Consider the following 26,533-nt stretch of genomic DNA (forward strand, 5'->3'; position numbering starts at 1 on the left):
CTTTGGAAATGTCCTTTTTAGGTCGAGCGTGCAAGCGCTCTGGCCTGTTGTAATCTGTCTGTAGGCTTTTACCCACACCCACTGCACGCTCATCACCATCACTCGTTCGTCTGCTTGCCTTTCTAAATTCCTTTGTAATCATTGATAAATGCTTTACGTTTGTCCCTCCTGAGGCGGTTTGGTTACCAACTTGGACATCGACCCTGTTACTTGGATAATTGCATGACTGCTGATATGTTTGACTGAGAGCTAACTTTTTTTTTCCCCTTTTGTCTCTCTCCTTCGCGCTCATGCACATGATGGCCATGGTGCTTTGAATCAGCTCGCTTATGTCAATTGTTTTCATTTTCAATTTGAATGCCAATAATAGTCCAGTTAGGAATTTGCAAAGTTAACAGCTCTAACTCGAGCAAACGCGAGACCCATGGCATTGTAAATGATTGTTAGTTCTTCTGACATCGCCCTTTTGCCTCCCTGGTCCCCTTAAGATCCAGGTCAGCTGACCATCCAAAGATTGGATCTCCTCCCAGCATTATCTCTCCTCTCGCATCAGAAGCTCAAGGGGCTACCGTAGCTAAGTCTCTTGTGCGGGATTAGGGATATAAATATTAATGACAGTGAGTTCCTGTCTCCCAACCAGAAGGTAGACCCTGGCATATCCACTCTCTTGGTCTCCAAGCATGCCTCCAATCTCCTGATACAGGATGTTTTTTCAGCAGGACTGCCACTCAGACTACCTTTGTTGGAGTTGCAAAAAAGATTACGTGGGGATCTTATTTTGGTAAATATTGCCAAACTCTTTGTCTGTTGTTTAGACCATTAAGGCCCTTCACATGAACTGAAATTAGTTTGAACATTAAGGTCACTTACTTCCTGTGTCTATGTCCTCCTCCCTTTATCCCTAGAATGTACACCTAGTTCTGTCCTCATCTTCTGTCCCTCCTCCACCCCTCAACCCTGAGCCACCTCGCCCCCGCCCCTTAAAGTTCCTGAAAAATCTTGTGGTTTCCATCTCTTTCCTCCATCATACCCACTCTCCCACACAACCAGTTGCAGCTTGTGGTGTTATAGGGGGCAGGGCGGCACGCGCACACACACACACACACACACACACACACACGCACGCACACGCGGGTGGGGGGGATATTCATAAAATTTAAAAATAAATAAACTTCCTTTAAAGCAGTGTGCGCAGCGTCCCGCTCCTCTGTTGGCATCCATGCTCAAAGCAGCATCAGGACTGGCTGGGAGTGCCCAGTCAGGGTGCGCTCCCAGACAGACAGGGAGCCTGTGCAGGCTCTCTCCAGCGCAACAACACAGTTGCTGGGCTGGAGAGAGCCCTGTGCACATGTGTGTTTGGCCGGCTCGAGACTGCCGGACGGCCAAACACACGTGCACTCTGAGGAGTGCTCAACACTCCCCCTCACACTCGTCAACCCCGTTGCCCCGCCTCTTTATAAGGAAATAATAATACACTGTTTGTTTTCTCTCTCGCCTGTCTCCTTTGTCGTTTTCTACTACTTCTTCCTGGATTTACTTCTGCGAGGGACTCTGATGTTGGTGCTCCAAATCTTAGCCGGTTGTTAGACTTTCGTGTCATTTTGTTGCCTTATGGAGCTGCATGTGGCTAAAAGTGTTGCCATTTACCTCAGATTCCCATAACTGTTGGGTGTTTGGGCAAGGCGATGCCCTATCTGAGAAAGCATAAATGCTTGTAAAACTTTAAACATAGTTATTCATCTTGTATAGATATGAGATAGTGCATCAGTGAAGTTAGTTTTTGATGTTGCATCTGTGTTTAACACATACCTGCTACTCCCTGTTCATTGGCTTAAAACCACAACATCAATCTCTTGAATGCTCCGGCTCGAGCCCTTGACATTCTGTCTGCCAGAGCACTACACTGCATGGAGATATAGTTTGAAGACCAAGGGGAGGTCAGTATTTCAATTGATTAAATTGTGGTGATCCATCAGTGAAATACCTGTTGATTGTTGTTCTTCTGGCTTTCCTCCACCACATCTTGCACACCATTATTCCTGTTTCTTGCATAAGGCACCAAGGACTAGTTCACTATATATCCGTGCTGCTTCTTCAGGGAATGTTATATGCATTTATTAACCACTCTTAAAGGTGCAAAATTGTCATGTCACTTTAATGCCTTCTCTGACCAGGTACAGTGTAAAACTCTTCAATAAACCACTTTTTTCCCTGCAGCAAAAAGTGCATCATGCCACGAGAATGACACTTTAAATAAAATGGAGCCTTGTGTGGATGCACTTTGCAGAGAGGGGTGCAAACTGTGTACTGACTTTTCCTGACCCGCTTGCCATTGTGCAGTACAGCAAATATACTGTTATGTCCCTATGCAGAATGTCCTTATGGAAAGCATTGCTAAAAGGACTCGTAACCACAATAGATATTAATCAGGCAGGTCCTACTTTGAAACCCCTACCCAGTAACGGCTGTGAAAGCAAGGATGTTAGCTGGCAAGGGACAGACAGCTAGTTTTATCTATGCTTTCATGAATAGAGAAACAAATTTAAAAGCAGCATGTGTATCTTTAGAGAGAAAGGTGTTGCTGTGTTTGTTTTTTTTTTTAACTTGCTATTTGGGAACACATTGCTGTACCATTGTTTGCTCAACCTGAAGCTTCTTGGCAAGATTACCAAAGGGGAAGATCTCCCCCAGAGACAGTTTCCTCTTTGCGAATCAAATATCACTCCCTTTGCTGTGTCTTTATCTGATCAAAGTATTGTGACCGCAATTTTGGTAGCAAAGAATTTGTGTTTTATTACAGCTCCCAAAGGGGAAGGGGCGCACCCTCTTCACGCCGCCACCTACTTGCGATTCTTACTGGGTTGAAAAACCCTTTTTACCAGTTTGATTTTTCAGACTTCCAAAAGGTGTATTGAAATTAGTAAAAAGCCCTTTTGCACTTGAGAACCCTGTGGTTTTGTGGATCACAGGGTTTGTGGATGTTAAAAGGACCTTGTGGAAGGCTTGCCCGGCATGGATTTTCAGCCGTATTCCGTTTCTGGGTTCATATTAGTCTGCCGGCACTTCAAGAGTAACTGAAGACGTTTAACCACATTGTGTCAGCCAATCAAGATCCAAGGACATTCAGCTCTTCCCTCCCAGTGTGGTTTCCTTCATGCACACTTAAGTTGCCAGATGTTGTTCCTGTGTTATAGAGGCTCCTCACTAAAGACCAACCCTTTTCCGATTTGGGGATAGTTTTAATTAGGCACATATCCACTATCACTTTCTCCAAAATGTAAAAATCAGCTGACAGACCTAACACTGTGCCCTCCCGCTTCCCCTCCACATTGGCTGCTTCACTAAGATGTCACTGACTATTTACCAGTCCAGGTCTGTTCCATCTTGTGTGAGCCCTGCCAATGGCATAAGGAACTGTAATGGTGCCTAGCTTTGCCTTTTTCCAGTTCCCTGAATGAGCGCCTTTCTTTACCCGCCAAGAGTCCGTTCACAATTTGACAGATTTGACTGATCGTTTTCCACTTTCATGCTGCGATATTTGGCCACTTTTTCATATTGGCTAATCTCGGTAGCTGTTTGTGCACGAGGCACGCAATGTAATATGGAAATATTGGCAAAAAAATGGACACCCGTTTGTTTTCAATTGCAACTAGTCTCCTAAACCATCACTAAAGGTGGTGCTAGAGCAATTTCGCCGAGTTTTATTCGTAATCCGCTGACTTTAATAGGAAAAATTGGGATGGCTTTTCTTGCTGAAAGCATGAAGACGTTAACATGTTTTGAGTGTTAATGGTGTGGAAAATTTCATTTGATCATTCTGTACCGAAGTTTCCGATATAGACAAGGTGTTTCTCCTGGTCGTGGGTGTCATTTAGGTACCAGATCTCCTCCAGGTCTTTGCCAGAGTCAGCAGCTCTTACCAAGTGCTTAATTCAGACGTGTTTGTCCAGTAACACATTGTTGGGTTCTATACACCTAATAAACCTGAACTTTGATAGTATCACCCTAAAATCTACATGAAGCTCCAATAAATTTGAGAAAGAAAAGATAAATGCAAAGTGTTTATTCATTGGTTGGTCTGTGAACATGCGACTAGTTCTCTGCAAGTACTCTGGTATTTAAAAAAATTCAAAAAAAATCCTTACCTTTAGGTAAGTGCGTAGAAAGTAATTTTGCTATTAATTTCACAGTTAATTGCCCGTTTGTTGTCCTGATTTACCCTATTTTTTCCCTTTTTTTATTTATTTTTTTACTCTTAATGTGTTTGCCACAGCTGCTTAGTATCTAACATCCTCTGTCACTGCGAATGTCCGGTGCCAAGTTCATGTCTCAAAATGCAATAATTATTCATAGACCAAGTCAAAGCAATTCTTGTATTAAAAATATTTTGCCTGTTAGGGTTATGAAGACTGGTTACGACACAAAGCTGACAATGAAGTTAACGGAGCTCCAGTTTATGTTGTCCGAAGTGGTGGCCTTGTTAAAACCAGGTCAAAGAACATTAGGGTGAGTGTCTGAGAAACAGAACGAACAATCTATTCTTAAAAAAAAAAAAAAAAAAAAATTTAAGCCATGTAATATTTCAAACGATAACATAATGGTTGCATTTTCAGTGTAAATCTTATTTATTTTATTTTATATTTTTAGGTTGGTGATATAGTCAGAGTAGCTAAAGATGAGACCTTTCCTGCTGATTTGGTGCTACTCTCCTCTGAGAGGGTTGACGGGTCATGTCATGTCACTACCGCTAGCTTGGATGGAGAAACGAACCTTAAGGTTGGTAATTGTCAACATTATTTTAAGTTCTTACTTGCATAGTACAATTATGCAGTGTATTGTTTGGGATGCATGTGGTGTACCTAGTGGGCTTAGCTTTAATCTTTTTGTGTTTCCTTATCTTCTTTGGAGAGCGGCAAAATGAAACCATAATGCTTATCACTAATCTGTAAAATTGAGGTGTTATGCATGGTATGCACCTACCCTGAATCCAATTCTTTGCTTTTTAAAGATTTTATGGATGCTTTCGATCTGTTGCTTATCAAGATGAAGCTATGCTGTCCTTTTTGAAATTCTTCCCGCAGTTGTTCTTTATTTTTCTACATGCTCTGAAGTAGCAGTTGCTGAAGGATCCATTCTAGACCCAGAAGCTTTCCCTCCAGTTGCATAGAATTAATTCAATGGTTTATTAAGCTTAAAATATTCACTCCTGCCATTATTTATATCCGTGTCGCTTCTTCAGGGATTCAGTATGTAATTATGATTCCGAAAATGTTGGTAGGCACTATGAAACATACAACGCACACACAAGGGCTGCAGTTGTTATGATCTTGCTTTTTTATTACAGTAATTGAAAAACCTTGAATATGTATTTTTATGAACACAGTACAAATGTCAAAACATAAAAAATAAATCAGAAAAAAAATAACAATCCCACACTTTACTATGTTTGTGTGTACAAACACTTCTGATAGTTTATTAGATTATTTGTAACACTAAATGGGATTCGTTCTGCATTATGCTTATTCTGTTCCTTGAGAATGTTTGAGAGATGATAGAACTCCAGACTAGATGGTTGGATTGAACTGCATTTGTTTAGTGCCACATAATTAGTGAAAGGGTCTGGGACATATAATTTTGACACCTGATTAGTCGAAGTTAGGACTGCTGTCTGAAATAATAACATTAACACGCATTATGCAGTCTTCAGTAGCGCCCTTCACCCGTGTGCCTACAAATTGAAATATTTCAACAAGACAAGGAAGTTATATACATTGGCTTTTAAACTGTTTTCTTTCGGTAAGGAAACTAATTTGCCATTTAGGTGTGGCTGTTTTAGCAAGTGTGTGCTTCAGAGGGGGCTTTGTAACATTAAAAACTGCAATTAAACTCTCGGTATTTATGTAGAAATATATAAATCATTGTCATAGACTCCAGTCGTTTTATTATTAGTAATTGTGACCCCAAAGGCATATATATAAATTAAGCTACGAAAATGTTGTGCACCTGTCACCACATTATTCTATGCTCCTAATCTCCTCCCCAGCACTCTTCCTCTCATCTCTTGTAGGTGTGAGATCTAAGACAAGGCTTGTTAACCCAGTGTATTATAAAACTTATCTATATATTCCAAAAGAGGGACCGTGAGCCAATAAAGGTTCCTCACCTATGCTCCAAGACAGTATCAGTAAACAACAAAATGTACTATTCCTATGAAAAAAGAGAAAAAATGTGAGGTTGAATGAGGATGTTAGGGAATCCTTTTTCTTATCATAGGATGAACTCCTTGTCCGGCCAGCACAGTAATACCTGACTGGCCCAGCAAGAGTGTGCTTCAGAGGGGGCTTTGTAACATTAAAAACTGCAATTAAACTCTCGGTATTTATGTAGAAATATATAAATCATTGTCATAGACTCCAGTCGTTTTATTATTAGTAATTGTGACCCCAAAGGCATATATATAAATTAAGCTACGAAAATGTTGTGCACCTGTCACCACATTATTCTATGCTCCTAATCTCCTCCCCAGCACTCTTCCTCTCATCTCTTGTAGGTGTGAGATCTAAGACAAGGCTTGTTAACCCAGTGTATTATAAAACTTATCTGTATATTCCAAAAGAGGGACCGTGAGCCAATAAAGGTTCCTCACCTATGCTCCAAGACAGTATCAGTAAACAACAAAATGTACTATTCCTATGAAAAAAGAGAAAAAATGTGAGGTTGAATGAGGATGTTAGGGATTCCTTTTTCTTATCATAGGATGAACTCCTTGTCCGGCCAGCACAGTAATACCTGACTGGCCCAGCAAGCGGGCACTTTTTTGGGATTTTTTTTTCTTTTCTTTTTTTTTAATATGAATGCTGAAATGATGATTTAATATGTGCAGGTGATAAAATGTGCAACAAAAAAGGAAAGTGTGTTAAAACTGTATAAGGGGTACCTAAATAAAGTTTTTTTTTTTTTGTTTAAAAAGAAATATATATTGTTGGTCCCCTCGGCAGGCTTTAAAACAGAGGATAGATGCTATCAAAAGGGCGTAAGGAGCTCAGGTAGCCGTAACTTGTTTCACACACCCTTGGTCCTTCTGGATCTGTGGCGCTTCTTCAGGCCCAGAAATCCCTACCCTACACCAAAGAAGATATGTGATAGGTACTTTTTTCTGTCAGGGTACATTGACTATCTATGGTATGGTCTCACCAATCTGTATATAGAAATTTGATAGCATCTGACAGAATCTTATAGATCTGAGTTGCTGACAGACGTGACCGTTCTGCCTCATGCCTGTTGCGCTGTTGGAAATTATCTGTAGCTCAGTCGAGAAGCTGAGACATTTGGAAAAGGCAAATATGTTTGAAATTACAAGTCTGCCCCCTTATAGATGGGCCCAGGAGTCTCTTTTTTTCAGTAATGACATGTTATTGAACTCTTTTCCTATCACCTAATTGGTAACCAATTGAAGGGACGCCCCTTCGAGGTAGACCCTTGGTGTAAAATGCACTTTAACTGTGCCCCTTTTTTTTTTCTTTGAATGTAGAATGCATTTAGTGTTAGAATTGGCTGCACAGCACAGTATGAATACCTGCTAAAGTTCTTACTACCTAAAACAATTTATATATTTTTTTGTTTGTTTTCAGACACATTTTGCAGTTCCTGAAACCGCAGTATTACAATCCGTTTCCAACCTGGATACACTTTCAGCAATTGTGGAGTGTCAGCAGCCAGAAGCAGACCTTTACAGGTACCCAGTCCAGGCAAACCTCGGATAAATTATAAAGCCTATGAAAGTAATGTGTTTATGATGAAAGAATGTAGTTTTTGTGTTACTTTTTTGTTTTAACAGCAAATTGTATTAGGTTTAATACACATACATGGCCAGGTGATCCAGAAGGGCACATCACGTAGTCTGGCTTGGATCTCAAGAATGCAGATAATGAAAACAAACAACCCACACAGACCAACTCTGCCAGTCGTCGGCACATCCGCCAGTGATTACTGCCTTGTAGTCAGGAACACACACACACACACACACACACACCACCACCACCACCCCCCCCCCCCCCCCCCCCCCCCCCAATGTAGTCAGCCCATCTTTGTCAAATCTTAAAGTGCTTCTGAGGACATCCCCTGCCCTCCCAAGAAGGATGGTCGGTTGAGACCAATCCTGGATCTGAGGATCTTGAATTGGTTCCTCAAACAGGAAAAGTTCAAGATGCTGACCCTAACTCAGGTGCTTTTGGCGTTGAACAAGGAAGATTGGATGGTGTCTGTCGACTTGCAGGATGCTTACTTTCATATCCCGATACTCAAGTCACACAGGAAGTATCTCCAGTTTGTGGTAGGATCGCAGCACTATCAGTTTGCGGTCCTTCCGTTTGGTCTTACTTCAGCACCTCGAGTCTTCACGAAGGTGATGTCGGTGGTTGCGGCAGAGCTCAGAAGGAAGGGGATAGCAGTATTCCCTTACTTGGACGACTGGTTGATCAAAGCCAAGTCTCCGGAGCTTGTGTTGCATCATCTGCAGTCAACGACTCAGTTGTTGTTCGACCTGGGCTTTTCGGTGAACGAGCCCAAATCTCACCTGGAGCCCTCTCAGCGCCTCCTGTTCATAGGGGCAGTACTGGATACAACATTGAGTCGAGCCTTGCCTCAGCGGATTCAAGATATTCAGGAATTGGTTCCAATGTTTCGAAGTGGAGCGGTAGTTCCAGTCCTCAAGGTCCTTCTTCTGCTCGGTCTGTTTGCCTCATGCATTCTGTTGGTCACGCATGCTCGCTGGCACATGAGGGCTCTTTAGTGGTGCCTCCGAAGGCAGTGGTCTCAACACAAAGGAGATCTAGAAGGTGCTGTCAAGATCTCCAGAGATGCTGCTGTGGACTTAAAGTGGTGGATTGCGAGCAACAATCTTTCACAAGGAAAGCAGTTCGCGCAGTCGCCACCAGTGGCCACGGTCATAACGGATGCTTCCACTCTAGGGTGGGGAGCTCATCTGGGGGATCTGGAGATCAAAGGCCTTTGGTCTCCAGAGGAACAGATGTTTCATATAAATCTGTTAGAGTTACGGCTGTACGTCTGGCTCTCAAGGCCTTCCTCCCTTCCCTTCGTGGTCAGTCGGTACAGGTCCTGACGGACAATACTACCACGATGTGGTACATAAACAAACAGGGAGGAGTAGGGTCGTACCTTCTCTGCAGAGAAGCTCTTCGACTATGGTCCTGGGCAAAGGACCATCAGATTTGCTTGGTAGCAAATCATCTGGCCGGGGTCTTGAATGTACGTGCGGACGGTCTCAGTCGCCAATTCTCGGCAGACCACGAGTGGCGTCTCCATCCAGATCAAGCCCGTTTGATCTTCCAAAGGTGGGGGTTTCCTCGGGTAGATCTGTTTGCCACTCTGGAGAACGCGCATTGTCCGTTATTCTGCAGCCTCCAGTATCCGATGCAGGGAGCGTTGGGGGACGCGTTTCAAATAACCTGGTGCGGCCAGTTGCTTTACGCGTTTCCTCCCATACCCTTGATTCCTCGAGTATTGAGGAAGATTCGCCAAGACCGGGCGCTAGTCATCTTAATAGCTCCGGATTGGCCAAGGAGGGTGTGGTACTCCGACCTTCTCCAACTCTCAATGTGCCCTCCGCTCCGTCTCCCTTTCAGGGCAGACCTCCTCTCGCAGTCGCAGGGGCAGGTTTTACACCCCAACCTCCAGAGTCTGCACCTACATGCCTGGAGATTGAACGGGGCAACCTGAGTTCCTTCTCTCTTCCGCCTGATGTAGTGGATGTTATATTAGCGGCCAGGCGACACTCCACTAAATCTATCTACGCTAATAGGTGGTCTAAATTTGTTGCGTGGTGTGGAGAGAGGCAGATTGATCCCTTACATGCTCATCTATCGGACGTTTTGTCTTTTGCTCTGTCTCTAGCGCAGAAAGGTTGTGCAGTGGCTACCATTAGGGGTTATTTGTCGGCCTTGTCAGCCTTCATTTGTCTTCCAGACCAACCATCGTTATTTAAATCCCCTATTGTTATAAGATTCTTGAAAGGTCTTCTAAATAAATATCCTCCAAAACCATTTGTTATGCCGCAATGGGATTTGTGCTTGGTCCTGACTTTCCTTATGGGGTCCCCTTTTGAGCCTATGCATTCTTGCCCCTTAAGGTATTTGGTTATAAAAACAGTTTTCCTGGTAGCTATAACATCGGCAAGGAGAGTGAGTGAGTTGCAGTCCTTATCGGTAAAGCCCCCTTATACAACTTTTTATGGGGATAAGGTGGTGTTGAGGACCAAGGCTGCTTTCCTCCCGAAGGTTGTTTCACCGTTCCATTTGGCTCAGACAATTACTTTGTCCACGTTCTATCCTCCGCCTCATCCTTCTAAAGAGGAAGAAAGACTGCACCGTCTGGACCCAAAGAGGGCGTTGAGCTTCTTTATTGATAGAACAAAGGATTTCAGGCTGGAGGATCAGCTGTTCATCGGGTACGTGGGCAAGAGGAGAGGAAAGGCAGTCCACAAGAGAACACTCTCCTGGTGGGTTGTTCTTTGCATTAAAATCTGTTACTCTTTGGCAAAGAAGGATCCTCCTGAGGGCATTAGAGCTCATTCCACCAGAGCTAAGTCGGCCACTTTGGCCTTGGCCAGAGGTGTTCCTGTGGTCGACATCTGCAAGGCCGCAACTTGGTCGTCCCTTCACACTTTTGCGAAACATTACTGTTTTGGACTCTGAGGTCAGAAGGGACGGCCATTTTGCACAGTCAGTGCTGCAGGATTTCTTGGTTTGACCATTTAGGCACCCGCCACCGGGCGTGGTACTGCTTTGGGACTCTATTCATTAGGTGAGGAATCCACAGGTAGTTGTATCCATCAGAAGAACGAGTTACTTACCTTCGGTAACGACTTTTCTGGTGGATACATTAGCTACCTGTGGATTCCTCACGGTCCCACCCGCCTCCCCGTTGCCTTTCTGGTCTTACCAAGTAATCCTTGAGTGCGCTCCTCTTGGTCTTCAAGGTTGCAATAGATGTTGTATATATGGATACTTGTGTATATTTATCTGTATATATATATATATATGTATATATCTTTGTGTACATACATGATTTGCATATATTTGTTTGTTATATTAAATTTACAGCTATTCATTGCAATATTGTGTATTTTACAAGGTTATGGGATGTTGCCTTGCTCTTTCATTGCATTGGGTTGTTGTTCTCATGCACGTAAAAAATGTTGGTACTGACGTCGGCACGTCGTCGAGGACCTCTTATTGCCTGTATGACGTCAGACGGCGTCGCGTGGGCTAGAGTGACGTCCTCGTCGACGTGCAGAGACTAGGAAGAAGATTTCCGTCGAATGCTGGCGCCATGGGAGTATTCATTAGGTGAGGAATCCACAGGTAGCTAATGTATCCAGCAGAAAAGTCGTTACCAAAGGTAAGTAACACGTTCATTTCTCCCCAAACACCCTTATGATTTGCATGAGGTGGAGCTTAGTGAGGAAGAAGGGGACATCGTCTGAGTAAACGGCAAATATATTGGAAAGGCCAGGACTCCGCTTGAATTCCCACACCGGAGTGTGTGGGGATTCTAACCCATACCACCCAGGGCATCCCTGCCTCGTCCCCCTGCTAGTTGGGAAAGGATCTGCATAGCTCCTGCCACCCAATTAGTCGCTGACGAGTCTGTATATAGAAGCTTCACGGGCGAGAGGAACTTAGGACCAAAGTTCAGTCTCTGCAGGAGGGCAAAGAGGAAGTCTCAGTGGACAGTGTCAAAGGCTGTATCCATATCCACTAACAGTATAGCTGCCAGTCTACCATGGGCCAGGCATTGTTAACTCAACAAATATTATTGCGCATGACTTGGCTGGGCATAAAACCCAACTGTCCTTGATGGACCAATTCCTGGATAAGGTTCCCCAGTGTACATGCTAGCGTCTTGGCAAGGATCTTTACCTCTGTGTTAAGAAGGGAGATCAGGCGATAAGACATCTGCTCCTCGGGAGGGGGTTGCCCTGTTTTGAAGAAAACCACAATCTCAGCTCGTCGTACCTCAAAGTTGTTGAGAGTATTCAGAATACTTTGAATCAGTCCGTTATATCTGGAAGCATTTCTCTGGGGTTTGTGCATAATTGAATGAGCATGAAGTGAAGTTACAGTATGCTGATCTGCTAAGGTTGCAGGTTTGGTATAGAGAAGGAATAATTCTTGAGCCACTATACCAAGTAAGGTTCCTTGCCTGACTGACTTTGCATTAAAGTCTTTCAAAGTTGTTTACTTTAATGTGACTAAACATCAGTAAATATAGTGTGTTTTAATTGGCATCACACCCATTTCAAGCTAATTTTGTCCTTTCTGCATTTGGAAGAGCGAAATGGTATGTAGTTTTGGCCCATTTCATAATGATACTGTGATGCAGAGATGTCAACAGTGGTTTGGAAGAATTAAAGCATTCCATTCACTCCATTCTTAAGGGCTTATTGAATAGCCAGGTTTTTATTTTGTGCTGGGTTCAATCAAAAGAAGTGCATGAGCACCCAGTAGATTGCTTCCTTAGCAGTTGTTCATACAATTTCCATAAATATGTGAATGGAATGTATAATGGATCAACGAATCCTGGAACAACGCATGCCTAAACAACGACTGCGTTATCACAAATTCCTTCACCATGCATGCCTTAACAACAATTCTTCATTGTAAAGGCATGCCTAGTAAAGGCATTTAGGGGACAGCATTCGTGGTTCCAGCATGCGACCCCCCCCCCCACCCGCCCTAATGCCCAGAAGTACTCCACCCTTAATACTAAAACTACCCCGCCCCAATGCTAAACCTAACCGACCCCCCCAACCCTGCCCCTAAAAACTAAAACTACCCCTACCCCCACTCCAATACTAAAACAACCCCGATCCCTCCCCAAAATAAAACTACCCCGACCCCCCACCCTTCCCCTAAAACTACCCTGACCCCCCCACCCTTCCCCTAAAACTACCCTGACCCCCACCCCAATACTAAAACATCCCGACCCTCTGACCCTAAAACTACCTCGACCACCCGCCCCTTAAACTAAAACCACGAACCCCATCCCTAAAACTACCCAACCCTCCACCTCTAAAACTAAAACAACTTTGACCCCCTACCCCTAAAACGACCCGCCCCTAAAATGAAAACTACCACAACACCCCACCCTGTCACTAAAACGGCCCCCTACCGACCCCTAAAAACAAACCTACCCCATCCCCCCTGACCCCTAAAAACCAGAACTACCCCATCCCCTAAAAACTACCCCCAACCCTGCCCCAGCCCCACTTACCTAACCGCGTCCTCTCCCGATGGTGACTCCCTTTTCCTGTGCCTTAACAACGCATGTGCATTGTTCAGCACATCCGTGGTTAAGGCACAGAAAAACAAAGTCGTTCACGCAAGCGTTGTTCCACTTGCTTAGTTCACAACTTCGTTGTTCCAGAGTCGTGCTTCCGGATGTTTCCCATGTGAATAAGGTTAGATTGCGAGTATTAAAACAGTAAGATAAATGGGAGATATTAGCTCATATTACAACACTAACACATTGTGCTCCTGTGGTAGGTAGAAACTCATAAGGAAATATATTTGGCACATTTAATGGAATGCGTGAGTTCTCAGCCTGTTCAGCAGTGCTAAATTCTGTTAAAAACAAAGACTAGCTTCCTTGTTCTAGCTCCGAGAAAGGGAGAACTCTTTTAGTGGAATAGTAAAGAAACGTTTGTGTGCACAGAGCAAGGGTTTATGCCCCAGTCATCCGTGGGACTAAATAATCAAGGTGACAAGTGTTGAGGGTTGCCAGTACTTGCTTGTATGAGAATACCCTGTGGGCCTATAATAAGTGATATAGCTCAGCCAGAGACTATGTGGCTGCAGGCTCATGTAGGGAAAGGAAACATTGGTCTTTGTGATATAGCTGCTGTAAAAACAGCGTAGCAGGAGGAACATAAAAGCCATTGCCCAATCCTCTTTAACGCAAGGACTCTAATAATTTATAAGGGTACTTAGTCACGTTAGTTCGACTCTACAAGAATCCAATATTTGAAATAACATAAACATATAGGCCTAATGTTCTGACCTCTAACAGCACCAGAAGTCTTAGACTCTGCATCTTCTTTTTAACTTTTACATGCGTTATAAATATGGAAGAAGGCTAGGTCTTACTGGCCCTACAAACTGGAACAGAATAGGAAGTTCTAGCCATGGTCCAAAATGGGGTTTGAGTTGACCGATTGCTCACTTGCGACTAAACAAATGTCATGTATTGTTATTTTTAATTGGCAACTGTAATAACTATTTGACTTTCCCTTGACTTCTGTTCAGTGTCGGAAGTGATTTAAAATTATCCCGACCAGTGTCTTGTGTGTCTCTGTTTGAGGTCTGGTATTTCTACTTTTAAAATTCATGGATTGAAAGCCACCAAACTAAAATGTAAAGTGAAACTACATGCTGAACCAGTGCTTCAGATCTGTGCACATGTTGTATGCACATGTATGCAGTGAAAGTCTCTAACAGTGTAGGTATTTAAGATGATTAATTGGTGTAAATCTCCATGCGGTTTACAAAAAAAAATGAGACGATGCTTTATCAGACTACTTAGTCTTAAGAGCCCATTGAAAGACAAACGAATAAAATAATTTAAAGATTTTTTTGTTTTGTTTGTGCATGACATTGGTATACGCTACTGTTCTCCCTTATGTTATTGTGTTGCTTTTACATTTGCTGCCAAGGTGACCTCTTTACATTGACCGTTGTATGAAAGCATAAAAAATGAGTTTGATGCATTGAAGGCTGCTATTTTCTTAATCTGCGAATTTACCTTTTTTACAGGTTTGTTGGAAGAATCACAATAAACCATCATCCGGATGAAATTGTAAAGTAAGTGGAAAGTGACCTTGGCTATTCAAGTCACAATTAAAATACATTTCTTAATAGTTTCTGTTACAGAAGACATTTCTTTTTTTTCATGGTAAATCAGCTTTATTAAAATCAAAATACATACGGGTCACATAATAATACAAGATATCTGTCACAATGATAATGATAGAATTTTGAAAGGAAATTGTAAAAGCTGTTTTAACATTTGAAAGTATAAAATGGGGGAAAAACAATAAAAACGGAACAAGACCAATTAAAATAAGAACGATACATTGGGTATTAAAAAGCTGAAAATAAATAAAAAAGTGATAGTCAATAAAGCATAGAGTTAAGCTAAATTTAAATTCACTCAAGAACAGAGAAAACAAAGAATTCATGGTGGCTTAACATTCTCAGATAATGTACAATTAGTAGAATTGCAAGCAACAGCATTAAGATAATCAGTCAAAGGTAACCAATACAAATCTCTATTTATGGAGGGGCAGCATAAAGAGGTACAGAAGACATTTCTATCCTTTTAGATATATTGTACTTAGCAGAGGCACTGGTTTGGATTCTGTGTGAGAGATGTCCCGTGTGGGCTCAAGAGGGCTAGATCCATTCTAGGTTTTCATATGCATGTGCATTAATTATGAACAGTATTCATTAACCTGAAAATCTTACATAGTATTTCCTGAACTTCTATTTTTTAACTACAGTCATTCTGTGAATTAGAGCTTAAAACTCAGGTTTAACTGAAAATGTCATTCTGATTCCTGGTGCAGCTGTAAATATCCTTATTTTTCCACTAACTAAAAATAAAACTGAATCACAAAAAAGTGTTTACTCCCCAAATAGTGTGCTCTTGTGCCTTAAGCAAGATTTTCTCTTGATGTCTTGCTTGAAATAGTCTGAACTTAACTGTGGAAATACCCCTCTCAAGTTAAGTGTTTAAAAACCTTCCACAAAGCCTTTAGAAAACTAAATAAAACTCTGGATTCCCTTTTCATTGAAATGTGCTGCACCACTGTTGACAGACTGTCTTTCGACCATTTTTCAGCCCAACTGGATAACTCAATATACATAACGTTTGAGAAACAGAAATTAATTTCAGTTTCAAAGTCCTGCTTTTTGGAGCATGGTGTTCTGGTTTGAAACCACTCACTTTCGGCATGGTAGAAAAATATCAGTCTCTGTGAGAACCACAGCATCTGCTGACAACCTCTGTGGGCTTTAGGCTCTCCTGCTGCTCTCTTCCCCTCCCTCCAGTGGACCACCACCACGGTGTCTTTCTACCACAGTTTTGGAAATTAAAACAAGATTCCACATTTTGTATTTGGACCAGTGCCAAATGCTTGGTCTAAATTGGTTATACTCATAACAGTAGAAATGAGTGGGTTCAGATTAGAGACACTCAAAAACTTGAAAGCATATATTTAATAAATACATTCTCAGCTCTTACACAAATATCACCTTGAGTGACCCAATAATATATTTTAAGACATTCTTAAAATATGTTTAGACCATCATTTTAATATATATATTTTACAGTACTAATTCAGTAGCATAAACAGTGCCTACTCCAAATTGCAAGCATTTGTAAACAAGTAATGTACATATTATGAAACCTTAGTTTCATGATTGATAAGTATGTAAAACCTGAGAATACCATAATCCTAAGCACTTGAGGAAGGGCACCGTTGCTGTGGTGCGCTCTCTGTTCTATGATCCTAAGGGCCTGAAAAGCACCAACATCCCGAGGAAAAGGATGAGGAACCACCTTCATGTTCTATAAAGCACTTCAAAGGCATCCACTGCGCTGCAAAGCCCAGGCCAAGGTCAAGCCTGTACCGTGCCCATCAGAGTCCTGAAACAGCTGGAGTGGTCCACCCCTCTAAAATCCACCAAGGGGGATGTTTTCTAACTATCTTCTGCAAAGATGAGCCCTGTTAATTTGTGCGAAAAATGTTTATATTATCCTCCAACACCATTATCTCTCGGGACGGTCGCATACAGCCGGCTTTGATGGGTAAACACGAAGCAACAGAGTCGCTTGTGGCCAAATTCCAAAAGACCACTAAGCCGATACCAGCAGATTCAGCTCCCCGACCTCAAGTAAACATCACACTTGAGGATATTGACACTTTAATAGACAAGGTAGACTCACTGCTGGGGAGCGACAAAGCTAAAGGCAAAAGGAAAGATCTTCCGATCAGAACACACCCATATTTGAGGGGAAATGAAAAGAAAACTCTGCACCACTAACATGTGCAACATCACCCCAGCTGCCCCAATTTCCGATGAGCCACAGGAGTCCAGTGCTGCGAGCATAAATGTAACTGATCTTGCTTCGTGCTCTACAGCTCCTCTAGAACCTAATATTTTATGTTCAGACAGTTATGCTGTTTTGTTGGGAAATCAACTGTGCGACGGTCCTGATAAGGCATTAGGAAGGATTACACCAGGCTGCAGTAAGAGGGGCTGATCAACTTTGAAGCCAACATGGCAGATAGATAAGAATTAAATATCACCTAATATGATAGCGATTGTACAAAGACTCCAAGATGAAATACGTGATTTATAAAGGGAAACCAGTAGCCCCTAAGGGCGATAGTTGGAAAATTACACAACACCAGACACTGTCCGAGCCTAGATGCAGCAAATGCCCCCTCACACAGCTCAACTAATCTCCGTGGAGAAACGTATTATGTGCAACTACAGTTGAATTGGCACTCAGCATGTAGTGGTTCACATGCACCAGATGAGGCCTGACCCTGACTTAGCGGACACTGATTGCAACGACCACTCTTTTACCTGGCGGTGGTAGGGCTTGGGTTTCAGAAACAGGTCACTGGCTGCTCACTCTGAACAGATTCAGAGAGCCCCGTCTGGGCCCACCACCCCAGAGATCGAAGAGAAGAGTTTTATTCAAAGGTGGACAGGAGGAAAATGGTGGTCTTCCTGGATGTGCGTATATGTAAAATATGCCTTAATCGACTTTTGGGGTAAGGGAAGATAAGGACTCGCTAGTAAATAAATGTACTCATCTGATAAGGTCTGCCCACAATTGTTGTTCCTTGATTCGTTCAGATTTTGTCCATGCTAGAAGATCGCACAACCCAACAGTACCAGAAGGGGACCTTTGAGTACATCCAGCTAAGTGTTAGGCACGCTTACATGGCAGGCGGCTTGGTGGGTTTAGGCTTTTGTACAAATCAAACTCCTGGTAGCCGTATTTGTTAAGTTCAGGTCACCATGCTCTTTTTTCCAACTCCCCACCACTTGATCAGTTTGCCCCAGGTTAAGGGCTGAATCAGGGACTTCAGTGGTTGTCTGACTTAGTGTTGGATCCCAAGATTTACCAGCTGAAGCCAAGGAGCCACTTCTACAGAGATGCTGAAATATAAAAATATCTCTGAAGTGATAGGTTCTATTAGTGGGCCTTTACTTATCGAGACCCCTGGTTTTGAATTTGAAGCATTACCCAGGAATCTGAATGGTATTAACATCCTATTCTGGAATGTGGCTGGTAAGAAATCAAAGCTTAGTGACCATGCCTGGGGTGTGTTCATAGACCAATTTGACATTTGTATGTTCCAGGAAACCTGGTGCCTTGATAATACACATAGAAATGGTTCTGTAACTTTTTCTGACCCTGCTCAACACACTAGGAAAGATTGACCTTCTGGTGGTCTTACAATATGGATTCGAACATCACTGAACACTATTCTGAAGCCACTTGATATTGTTTGACCAGATATCCAGGGGGATAGCCATTTCTACCAAGGATGGTTGCATGTTTCATGTGTCCAACATCTACAACAGATGGGTTAAAGGTGGTGGTGAAACTCCAACTCTAAATCATTTTTTGGCCCACAGGGGCAATTCTATTCCCACAATCCCTAATTTTAGCGGGAGATACCTGATAGAGGGAGAGCTACCCTTACAGTCACTTTTTGGCTGGCCTTTTGACTTTTTGTCAAACTTTTTTGCCTTCTGGTGTGTCGAGATGTGATCTTGTAAGACCGGCTTCAAGCCCTGCGACTCCTGCCACCGCAAGATGTCGGCGACGGATCCGCACCCAGTGTTTGTGGTGCTTAGAGCGCAACCATGACCTGAAGTCGTTCTCTGACTGCTGTGCAGTGGACCCAAAGGCTTTGAGGGAATGGTCCCTAAAGCTGCTTGCGGTCCGCCTCCGCAAAGCTCCTGGTCTCGGTCGAGAGGAAGCCATCACCACTCCGTCTCGCTCCACTTCAAATTGTCGGGTAATTTAGGTAAACACACGAAGTTGAAGCAGCACAAGGGTTCTTAGGATCCACCCAGTCGATCGGACAATGCGGGAGAATTACCTTCCTCGCTCTAGGCCTCCATCTTCGCAGCCTGTTCTGGGTCGGCTCTGCGCCTTCCCGAGTTTCTGGAAGCCAGAGCCACCCCTACCCAAATAATGAAATTTTACGATGCCATGCACTTCATGTTCAGGCTGTCTGGCCCTATCGGGAAGCCTTCGGGCCCCGCAGGGTTGGAAGGAGCCCCTTTGGCTTCTGCGCCAGTGGCCACAACCTTGGCTCAGAGGGGCCCTCAAAGATCTGGACCAGTGTTGGTCGTACCCTTGCAACCTTTCCCGACTCCAAGTCGGAGTGGCATTGCTCGGCGCAGATTTAGACTTCCTCAAGGACCCTGGTCCCTAGATTGGATCCTGACCCATATTCTTAGGGGGACAAATTCAGTGAGAGTATGGAGGGGTTGCAGGACCCTTTAGAATTTCCGCTGGAAGACCCTATAAACTTGTGCTCAAGAACTGGGTGAAGCCAGCAGTCTGGATACCTCCTCTGACGCTGGTAGGCTCTCTCCCTCTACCACGGAGGAGTGGGCGCCTTACTCCATGGTGGTGCGAAGGGTGGCTGAGGTCTTGGGTCTCGAGCTGCCTTTAGACCAATCTCCTAACTGAGGTGTGTCAGCCTGGGACTTGCAGATCAGAACCCCTTTTGCCCTTCAGTGAAGCCCTCACTGAAGTCCTTCTGGGGACCTCTTCCAAATCCAGCACAGGGGCTCCTGTTAATAAGACAATAGCCCGCCGCCATAGGCCTGCGCCTAACGACCCAGCTTTCCTGATCCAACACCTGATCCTGGGAGCTTGGTCATCCAAGCCTCAACATCCCATAGCGCATTCCCTTCCGTTCCTCTGGATAGGAAATCAAAGATGCTGGACCACCTTGGAAGAAGTTGTTTTCTTCCTCCAGCCTGGCTTTGCAATCCGTGAACACTGCACACCTTTTGGGCCATTACACCCATACTTTATGGGAAACAGTCATGCAGATGCTGCCACAGGTCCCAGAGGAGGCCTGGGCCATTCTTTCCCAGGCTGTTGCTGATAGGGATGCAGCCAAATTCACAATCCGATGTGGGCTGGATATGACACTTTCTGGGCAGATCGGTTACTTCGATGGTTGGCCTGAGGCACCATGCCTGGTTACCGACTTCTGGCTTTTCAGGGGATCTACTCTGATGGACATGCCCTTTTGATGGCATCTGTCTTTTCAGAGATAAAGCAAACTCAACGCTTGATCGCTTTAAGGATTCCCAGGCTATTGCCTGGTCCCTTGGCCTCACTGCTGCCATTCACCCCCGCTGCTTTTCACCCTTTTCGTGGCCACAGAAGGGTCATCCAACCACATCCCTTCCCCCCCAGCCTCTCACCACACATGCTGCTGAGCTTCTGCGGGCCTGAGGACGTGGGGTGCAGCGTCTGCGTGGACCAGAGAGCCAGCTGTCTAGCCGGCCCAGTGCCCCACCCACAGCTGCAGCCTCCAAACCTTCCTAGTGTGATGTTCCCCCACCAGGGACCAGTCAGAGGCAGGATTCTCCATCACCTGCCCCACTGGAAGACCACCATGTCAAAGCGGTGGGTTTTGCAAGTAGTCCGAAGGGGCTACTCCCTCCCCTTCAAAACTACCACTCCTGCCTTGCCATCATCCTACGATTGGATGACGGAGGATCACCTGGTACTTCTCCACAAGGAGGTTATGGCTCTCTTGGCCAAGGGAGCCGTAGACAAGGTCTCTGTGCCTGTAGTAAGTTGGGGGGGTTATTCCCCCCACCTCCTGGTGCCCAAAAAGGAGAAGGGCCTCTGCCCTATCCTTGGCCATCAGTCCCTCAATCTCTTCCTCAGGAAGGAGAAGTTCAAAATGCTTACTCTGGCTCAGGTCTTATCTGCCCTGGACCCAGGACACTGGATGGTAGCATTGGACTTGCAGGATGCCTATTACCATATTCCCGTCCTGCCTACCCACAGATCTTACTTGCGGTTCGTGGTAGGTCACAAGCACTTTCAATTCACTGTGCTTCCCTTTGGCCTTTCCAGCGCCCCTTGAGTGTTCACCCAAGTGATGCCAGTTGTTGCAGCTCATCTGCACAAGTTAGGGGTTTCGTTCTTCCCCTACCTCAATGACTGGCTTTTGAAGGCGGGCTTGCTCCATACAGTTGTCTCCCACCTCCAGACTATGGCGGACCTCCCACATTTGCTGTGTTTTACTATCAACGTGCCAAAGTCACACCTCAATCCCTCTCAGACGCTCTGTAGCTGGCTGGCCTGGTGTGTGTTGGCACCTTTTACCAGGTCCACCTTTGTAGTTAGTGTTAGTGTGTAGGAAGCCAAGGCTTTCTAGTGGTAGCTATGGTGAGCAGCTAAGACATATCTAGGAGTGTGAAGCACTTGCAATACCACAGTAGTCACACAGTAACTTATCACACCTGAAAGAAACCACACAGTGTTGCAAAAATAAAGGTACTTTATTACAGGAACACTGAACTAGATTACTATAGACAACACTCCCTTCTCTAGGTAAGTACACACACAATATACACAGGTAAGTATTAGGAAATAGCATAAAAGCATTTGAAATAGCAAGAGCCCTATGGGGTGGGGGGCAAATCATGTACTAAAATAGTGGAATGTGAGAATGGGTCCCCCACCAGAGGATATGGAGTAGTTAGCCAAGGGCTGGGAGGGTATGGAAAACCAAGAGGTGAGTATCTAGAAGATCCTTAGTGACCAGAAGAGCAGAGGTAATTTACCTGGTTGTCCCACAGGCTAGCATGGTGACTTGGAATTGGAACAATGCACGGACAGGACCAGGCCAGTGGAACCCAATGGTGTATTCCTGATGAAGGAACAGGTGGAACAGGAGACATTGGCCACCCTTCTGTGGGTGAAGATCCGGGCCGACGGTGGTGGATGAAGTCCCTCTGCGGAGTCCAGGAGCTGCAGAGGAGTCCCTGAAGTCACCTAGGAGCTGTCCCTCAGTGATTGCCAGATTACAGACGGGTCAGTGGTTAGGAGGCACAAGCAAAAGCAACTGGAGTTGTTGGAGATTTGCAGAGCTGAAGAGGACCAGCATGGTCCTGGGGCCCCTAGGAGGGGAGTTGGGACTCACCCTAAGAAGACCGGAGAGCAAGCAGGCACAGTAAGTCGCAGTGAGGCCCAGGCAGCATACTTGAGGAGTCCCATGTTACTGGAGCAGCAGAGAGGAGACTGTCCTTGCAGAGATAGTGCTGGGGGCTGGGTTACTTGATGCCTGAAGATCCCTTGCAGCAGGAGTCAACAAGCCTTGGTTGCTGCAACAGTCACGATGCACAGGGGTTCTGACCTGGAGGAAGAGGCAGGAGCTCACCCTCTCCCATGTTGGACGGAAGGCAGAGAGAGGACCCAGAAGACCCTCAGAACCACCACCTGTGTTGGAGAATCTTCTCAGGTCCAGAGGACAGCAGATCTCAGAAGCCAGACGTCGTTGCCTTAGGTGCTTGCAGGTGCAGGGAAGTGATTTCTTCACTCCAAGGATTCCTTCTTGCTTCTCTGGTGCAGCTGAAGTCTTGCTGACCCAAGAGGATGCACAGCCATGGAAATATTGCAAGTTGCTGACAGGAGGCACAGAAACAATGTTGCAAGGAGAGGTTGTCTCGGTGTTGCAGTCTTGTTCAATTCCTGTGGAGTCCAGCAGTGGTTCTGGTGGCCAGGAGCAAAAGAGTTTGTTGCAGAAGAGTCCTGGTGGAGTCTTGCACGCCGAATCGGGGGACCCACCTGCAAGGGAGTCCCTAAATAGCCCAAAAGGGGGCTTGGTCACTTTGCAAGGTGACCACCCATCAGAGAGGGTCCCTGATGTTATCTGCCTAACCAGACCAGTCATATGGTGCCAGGGGCCTCTGCTCATCTTGATTTCAAGATGGCAGAATCATATGGCCTCCTGTAGGAGCTCTGGGCACTACCTCAGGGGTGGTGATGGACTGGGAGTGGTCTCTCCCCTTTCACTTGTGAAGTTTCATGCCAGAGCAGGGACCAGGGGTCCTTGGACTGGTCAAAACCGGATTACGCAAGGAGAGCACCAAATGTGCCCTTCAAAGCAAGCCGGTGGCATGGGGAAGTTACCCCTCCCCAGCCTTATAACACCGATTTCCAAGGGAGAGGAGGTTGCACCCCTCTCCCATAGGAAAGTTTGTTCTGCCTTCCCTTGTTCCCTGCTTGAGCTGGTCATGCAGCAGGAGGACAGAATCTTGTCTGAGGGGCTGCAGCAGTGTGGGCTGCTCGCATACCCTGGAAGACTGGTAGGAGAAATACTGGGGGGAGGTCCTCTAAAGAGCCCCCAGAGTGCATGGAATCATGCCACCATTACTGGCATCAGTATTGGGGTATGATTACGACATATTGGATACCAAACATAGGTTCGGAGTTACCATTATGTAGCTGGGCCGTAAGTAGTGACCTATGGCCAGTGCATAGCTAAAATGGCTTCCCCGCACTTACAAAGTCCAGGAAATTGGAACTGGAGTTCATAGGAGCATCTTACTCTTGCAGGGGTGCACACACACACAGGGACCTGCACCCTCTCCTTAGGGCTGAAAGGGTCTACCATAGGAGTGACTTACAGTGACCTTGTGTAGTGAAAAGCAGTGAAAGGATACATGCACCTTTTCATGCATGCTGCAAATAGCAGGCCTGCTAACACAGTTTGCATGGGCTCCAATGGGAGGCATAATACATGCTGCAGCCCATGGGGGACCCCTGGTGTACCAATACCCTGGGTACCTAAGTGCCATATATTAGGGACTTACAGGGGTACACCAGTATGCCACTTGTGGGATTTAAAGGGTACCAAGGCAACCAAATTTAGCTGAGAGAGCACCATCACTGAGGTCTTGGTTAGCAGGATCCCAGTGAATACAGTCTAAGCACACAGACAACAGGGGAAAAAGTGGGGATAACCATGCTAAAAAGAGTGTCTTTCCTACAGGCTCCCTTTCTTCAGAGCTGTTCTGGACACAGTGAAGTTCCGAGCCTATCCTTCCGAGCGGCGAGTCCAGGATATTCAGGCTATGTAGTGGATTTCAGTGAGAATGACTCAGAGGCTGCTATGCTGCTGGGCCTCATGGCCTCCTGCATCTTGCTGGTGACACATGACACATGCAGGTTCTGCAGTGGGACCTGAAGTTCCAGTGGGTGCAGCATCAGGGGAATCTCTCTGACATGGTCCAGATCTTGGAGGGAACTGCGCAAGATGTGCAGTGGTGGCTTTTAAACCACAGTCGGGTCAGAGGCAGTTCCCTTCCCCAACAGATGCAAATGAAGTGACAGATAAGTCACTCTTGGGATGGGGCGGCAACATGGGAAGGTGGAGTTCAAAGGCGTCAGGTCTCTGGAGGAGTCTGAGCTGCATATCAACCTTTAGGAGCTCAGGGTGATCAGCCTGGCATTGAAGGCATTCCTTCCCTCTCTCAAAGGGAAAGTGGTGCAGTTGTTCAGACAACACCACCACCATGTGGTACTGCAACAAACAGGGTGGGATGAGGTGGGTTGGAGGACCCTTTGTCATGAGGCTCTCCACCACTGGACATGGCTGGAAAATGAGGGCATATCCCTGGTGGTTTAACATCTGGCTGGCTTTCTGAACGTCCAAGCGGGCAAACTCAGCCGCCAGTGCCTGGTCGATCACGAACAGTGTCTCCATCCTGAGGTGGGAAAGGTTTCTTTCAGCAGTGGGGAGACCCTTTGTTAGATCCCTGTGCCTCTGCAGTGAACGAGCAGTGTCAGCTGTTCGCATGTTGGGGTTTCCAAGTCTGCTCTTGCTCAGTGACTCCTTTATCTCAAGTGGAACTCAGACCTCCTTTCTGCCAATACCACTTCTGCCCAGAGTTCTGAAATAGCTCAAGAACAACCGGGCCCAAGTCATTCTTGTGGCTCTGGACTTAGCACGAAGAGTATGGTATCCTGAGCTGTGGAACATGGACATCGATCCTCTGATCAGACTGCCCCTTCGCAAGGATCTTCTTTCATAGGAGCAGGTGTCGGTTCTCCACCCCAACCTGTGCAGTCTCAGCCTTCTTGCGTGGAGATTGAGCGGTGGCAGTTGACAGCTTTTGACCTTCTGCCTGAAGTCCGAAAAGTTATCTTGGGAGCCTGGAGTCCCTCCACCAAAACGGTATACGCCTGTAGATGGAAAACATTTGTGACATTGTGTACAGACAAATCTGTTGACCCCCACTCTGCTCCTTTTTCTAAAGATCTTTTATTTATTCTTTCTTTGGCCCAGTAGAGTCCTGCTCTGGGCATCCTGAAGGGTTATTTGTCTGCCATTTCGGCGTTCCTCCGATTGCCTGACCAACCCTCCTTGTTTAAATCTCCCATTGTTGGGTGGTTTCTTAAGGGCCTTACTCATTTCTTTACTCCTTCACCGTGCATAATGCCCCAATAGGATTTGAACTTAGTTTTTACCTATCTAATGTGCACCCCTTTGAGCCGCCAAACAACTGTCCACTTTGCCTGCTTATTCTGAAAACAGTCTTCCTGCTGGCTATTACCTCTGCCTGCAGAGTGAGTGAGCTGCAGGTTCTTTCTTCTATGCCACCTCTCCTCTCTATCCACACTGACAAGGTGGTGCCACCTCACATCTCTATCCACCCTTACAAGGTGGTGCTTCGTATTAGGGGTTCTTTTTTTGCATAAGGTGGTCACGCCATTTCATGTAGGCCAATCCCTCATCTTGGCTACTTTTTACATGCCCCAACATCTTTCTAAGGAAGAGGAGAGACTCCACTTGCTTGACCCAAAAAGAGATTTGGCCTTCTATCTTAATCATACAAAAGAGTTCCGGTTGGATGGTCAACTCCTTGTGGTTTATGTGGGTGCGAAAAAGGTCGGCCAGTGCAGAAGAGAACCATCTCTAGATGGGTCATTTTCTGCATTCAGATGTGCTATGCATTGGCTAAGAAGCAACCCCCAGAGGGCTTGCTCACTCATTCTACCGAAGCAACTGCTGCAGTCATTGCATTAGCACGCAGAGTTCCATTTCTGGTCATCTGCCAGGTGGCAACGTGGGTGTTCATGCACACATTTACAAAACACTACTTCCTGGACAGGCTGGTCCGAATGGACACGTACTTTGCCCGTTCGGTCATGTAGAGCTTCCTGGTGTGATCTTGGTTTGCAGTCCCCTCTCTGGGGATGGCATTGCTTGGGCATCTATTTTAGGTTAAGGAATCTGCAACTAGAAGTCTGTCAGATTAACAAGTTACTTACCTTTGGTAACTATTTATCTGGTAGAGACATTCTAGTTTCAGATTCCTTACCGACCCACCCATCCTCCCTGCAAACTGATTTCTAGGGACAGGGATTTCCCCTTCAGGGC

The 26,533-nt window shown here is 45.3% G+C and overlaps 1 protein-coding gene across 3 annotated transcripts in view; it reads left to right on the forward strand.

Annotated features, from left to right (window-relative positions):
* Positions 1–26,533, forward strand: part of ATP11B (ATPase phospholipid transporting 11B (putative)) — a 456,703-nt gene that overhangs the window by 121,081 nt on the left and 309,089 nt on the right. For all 3 annotated transcript variants that reach the window (XM_069213099.1, XM_069213101.1, XM_069213100.1), the window contains exons 5-8: positions 4,399–4,506; positions 4,648–4,776; positions 7,632–7,735; positions 14,832–14,879. In XM_069213099.1, the coding sequence (XP_069069200.1) occupies positions 4,399–4,506; positions 4,648–4,776; positions 7,632–7,735; positions 14,832–14,879 (389 nt within the window). The remainder of the gene's footprint in view (positions 1–4,398; positions 4,507–4,647; positions 4,777–7,631; positions 7,736–14,831; positions 14,880–26,533) is intronic.

This window comes from Pleurodeles waltl, chromosome 11, assembly GCF_031143425.1.
Source record: "Pleurodeles waltl isolate 20211129_DDA chromosome 11, aPleWal1.hap1.20221129, whole genome shotgun sequence".
In the NCBI taxonomy this organism is placed as follows: domain Eukaryota; kingdom Metazoa; phylum Chordata; class Amphibia; order Caudata; family Salamandridae; genus Pleurodeles; species Pleurodeles waltl.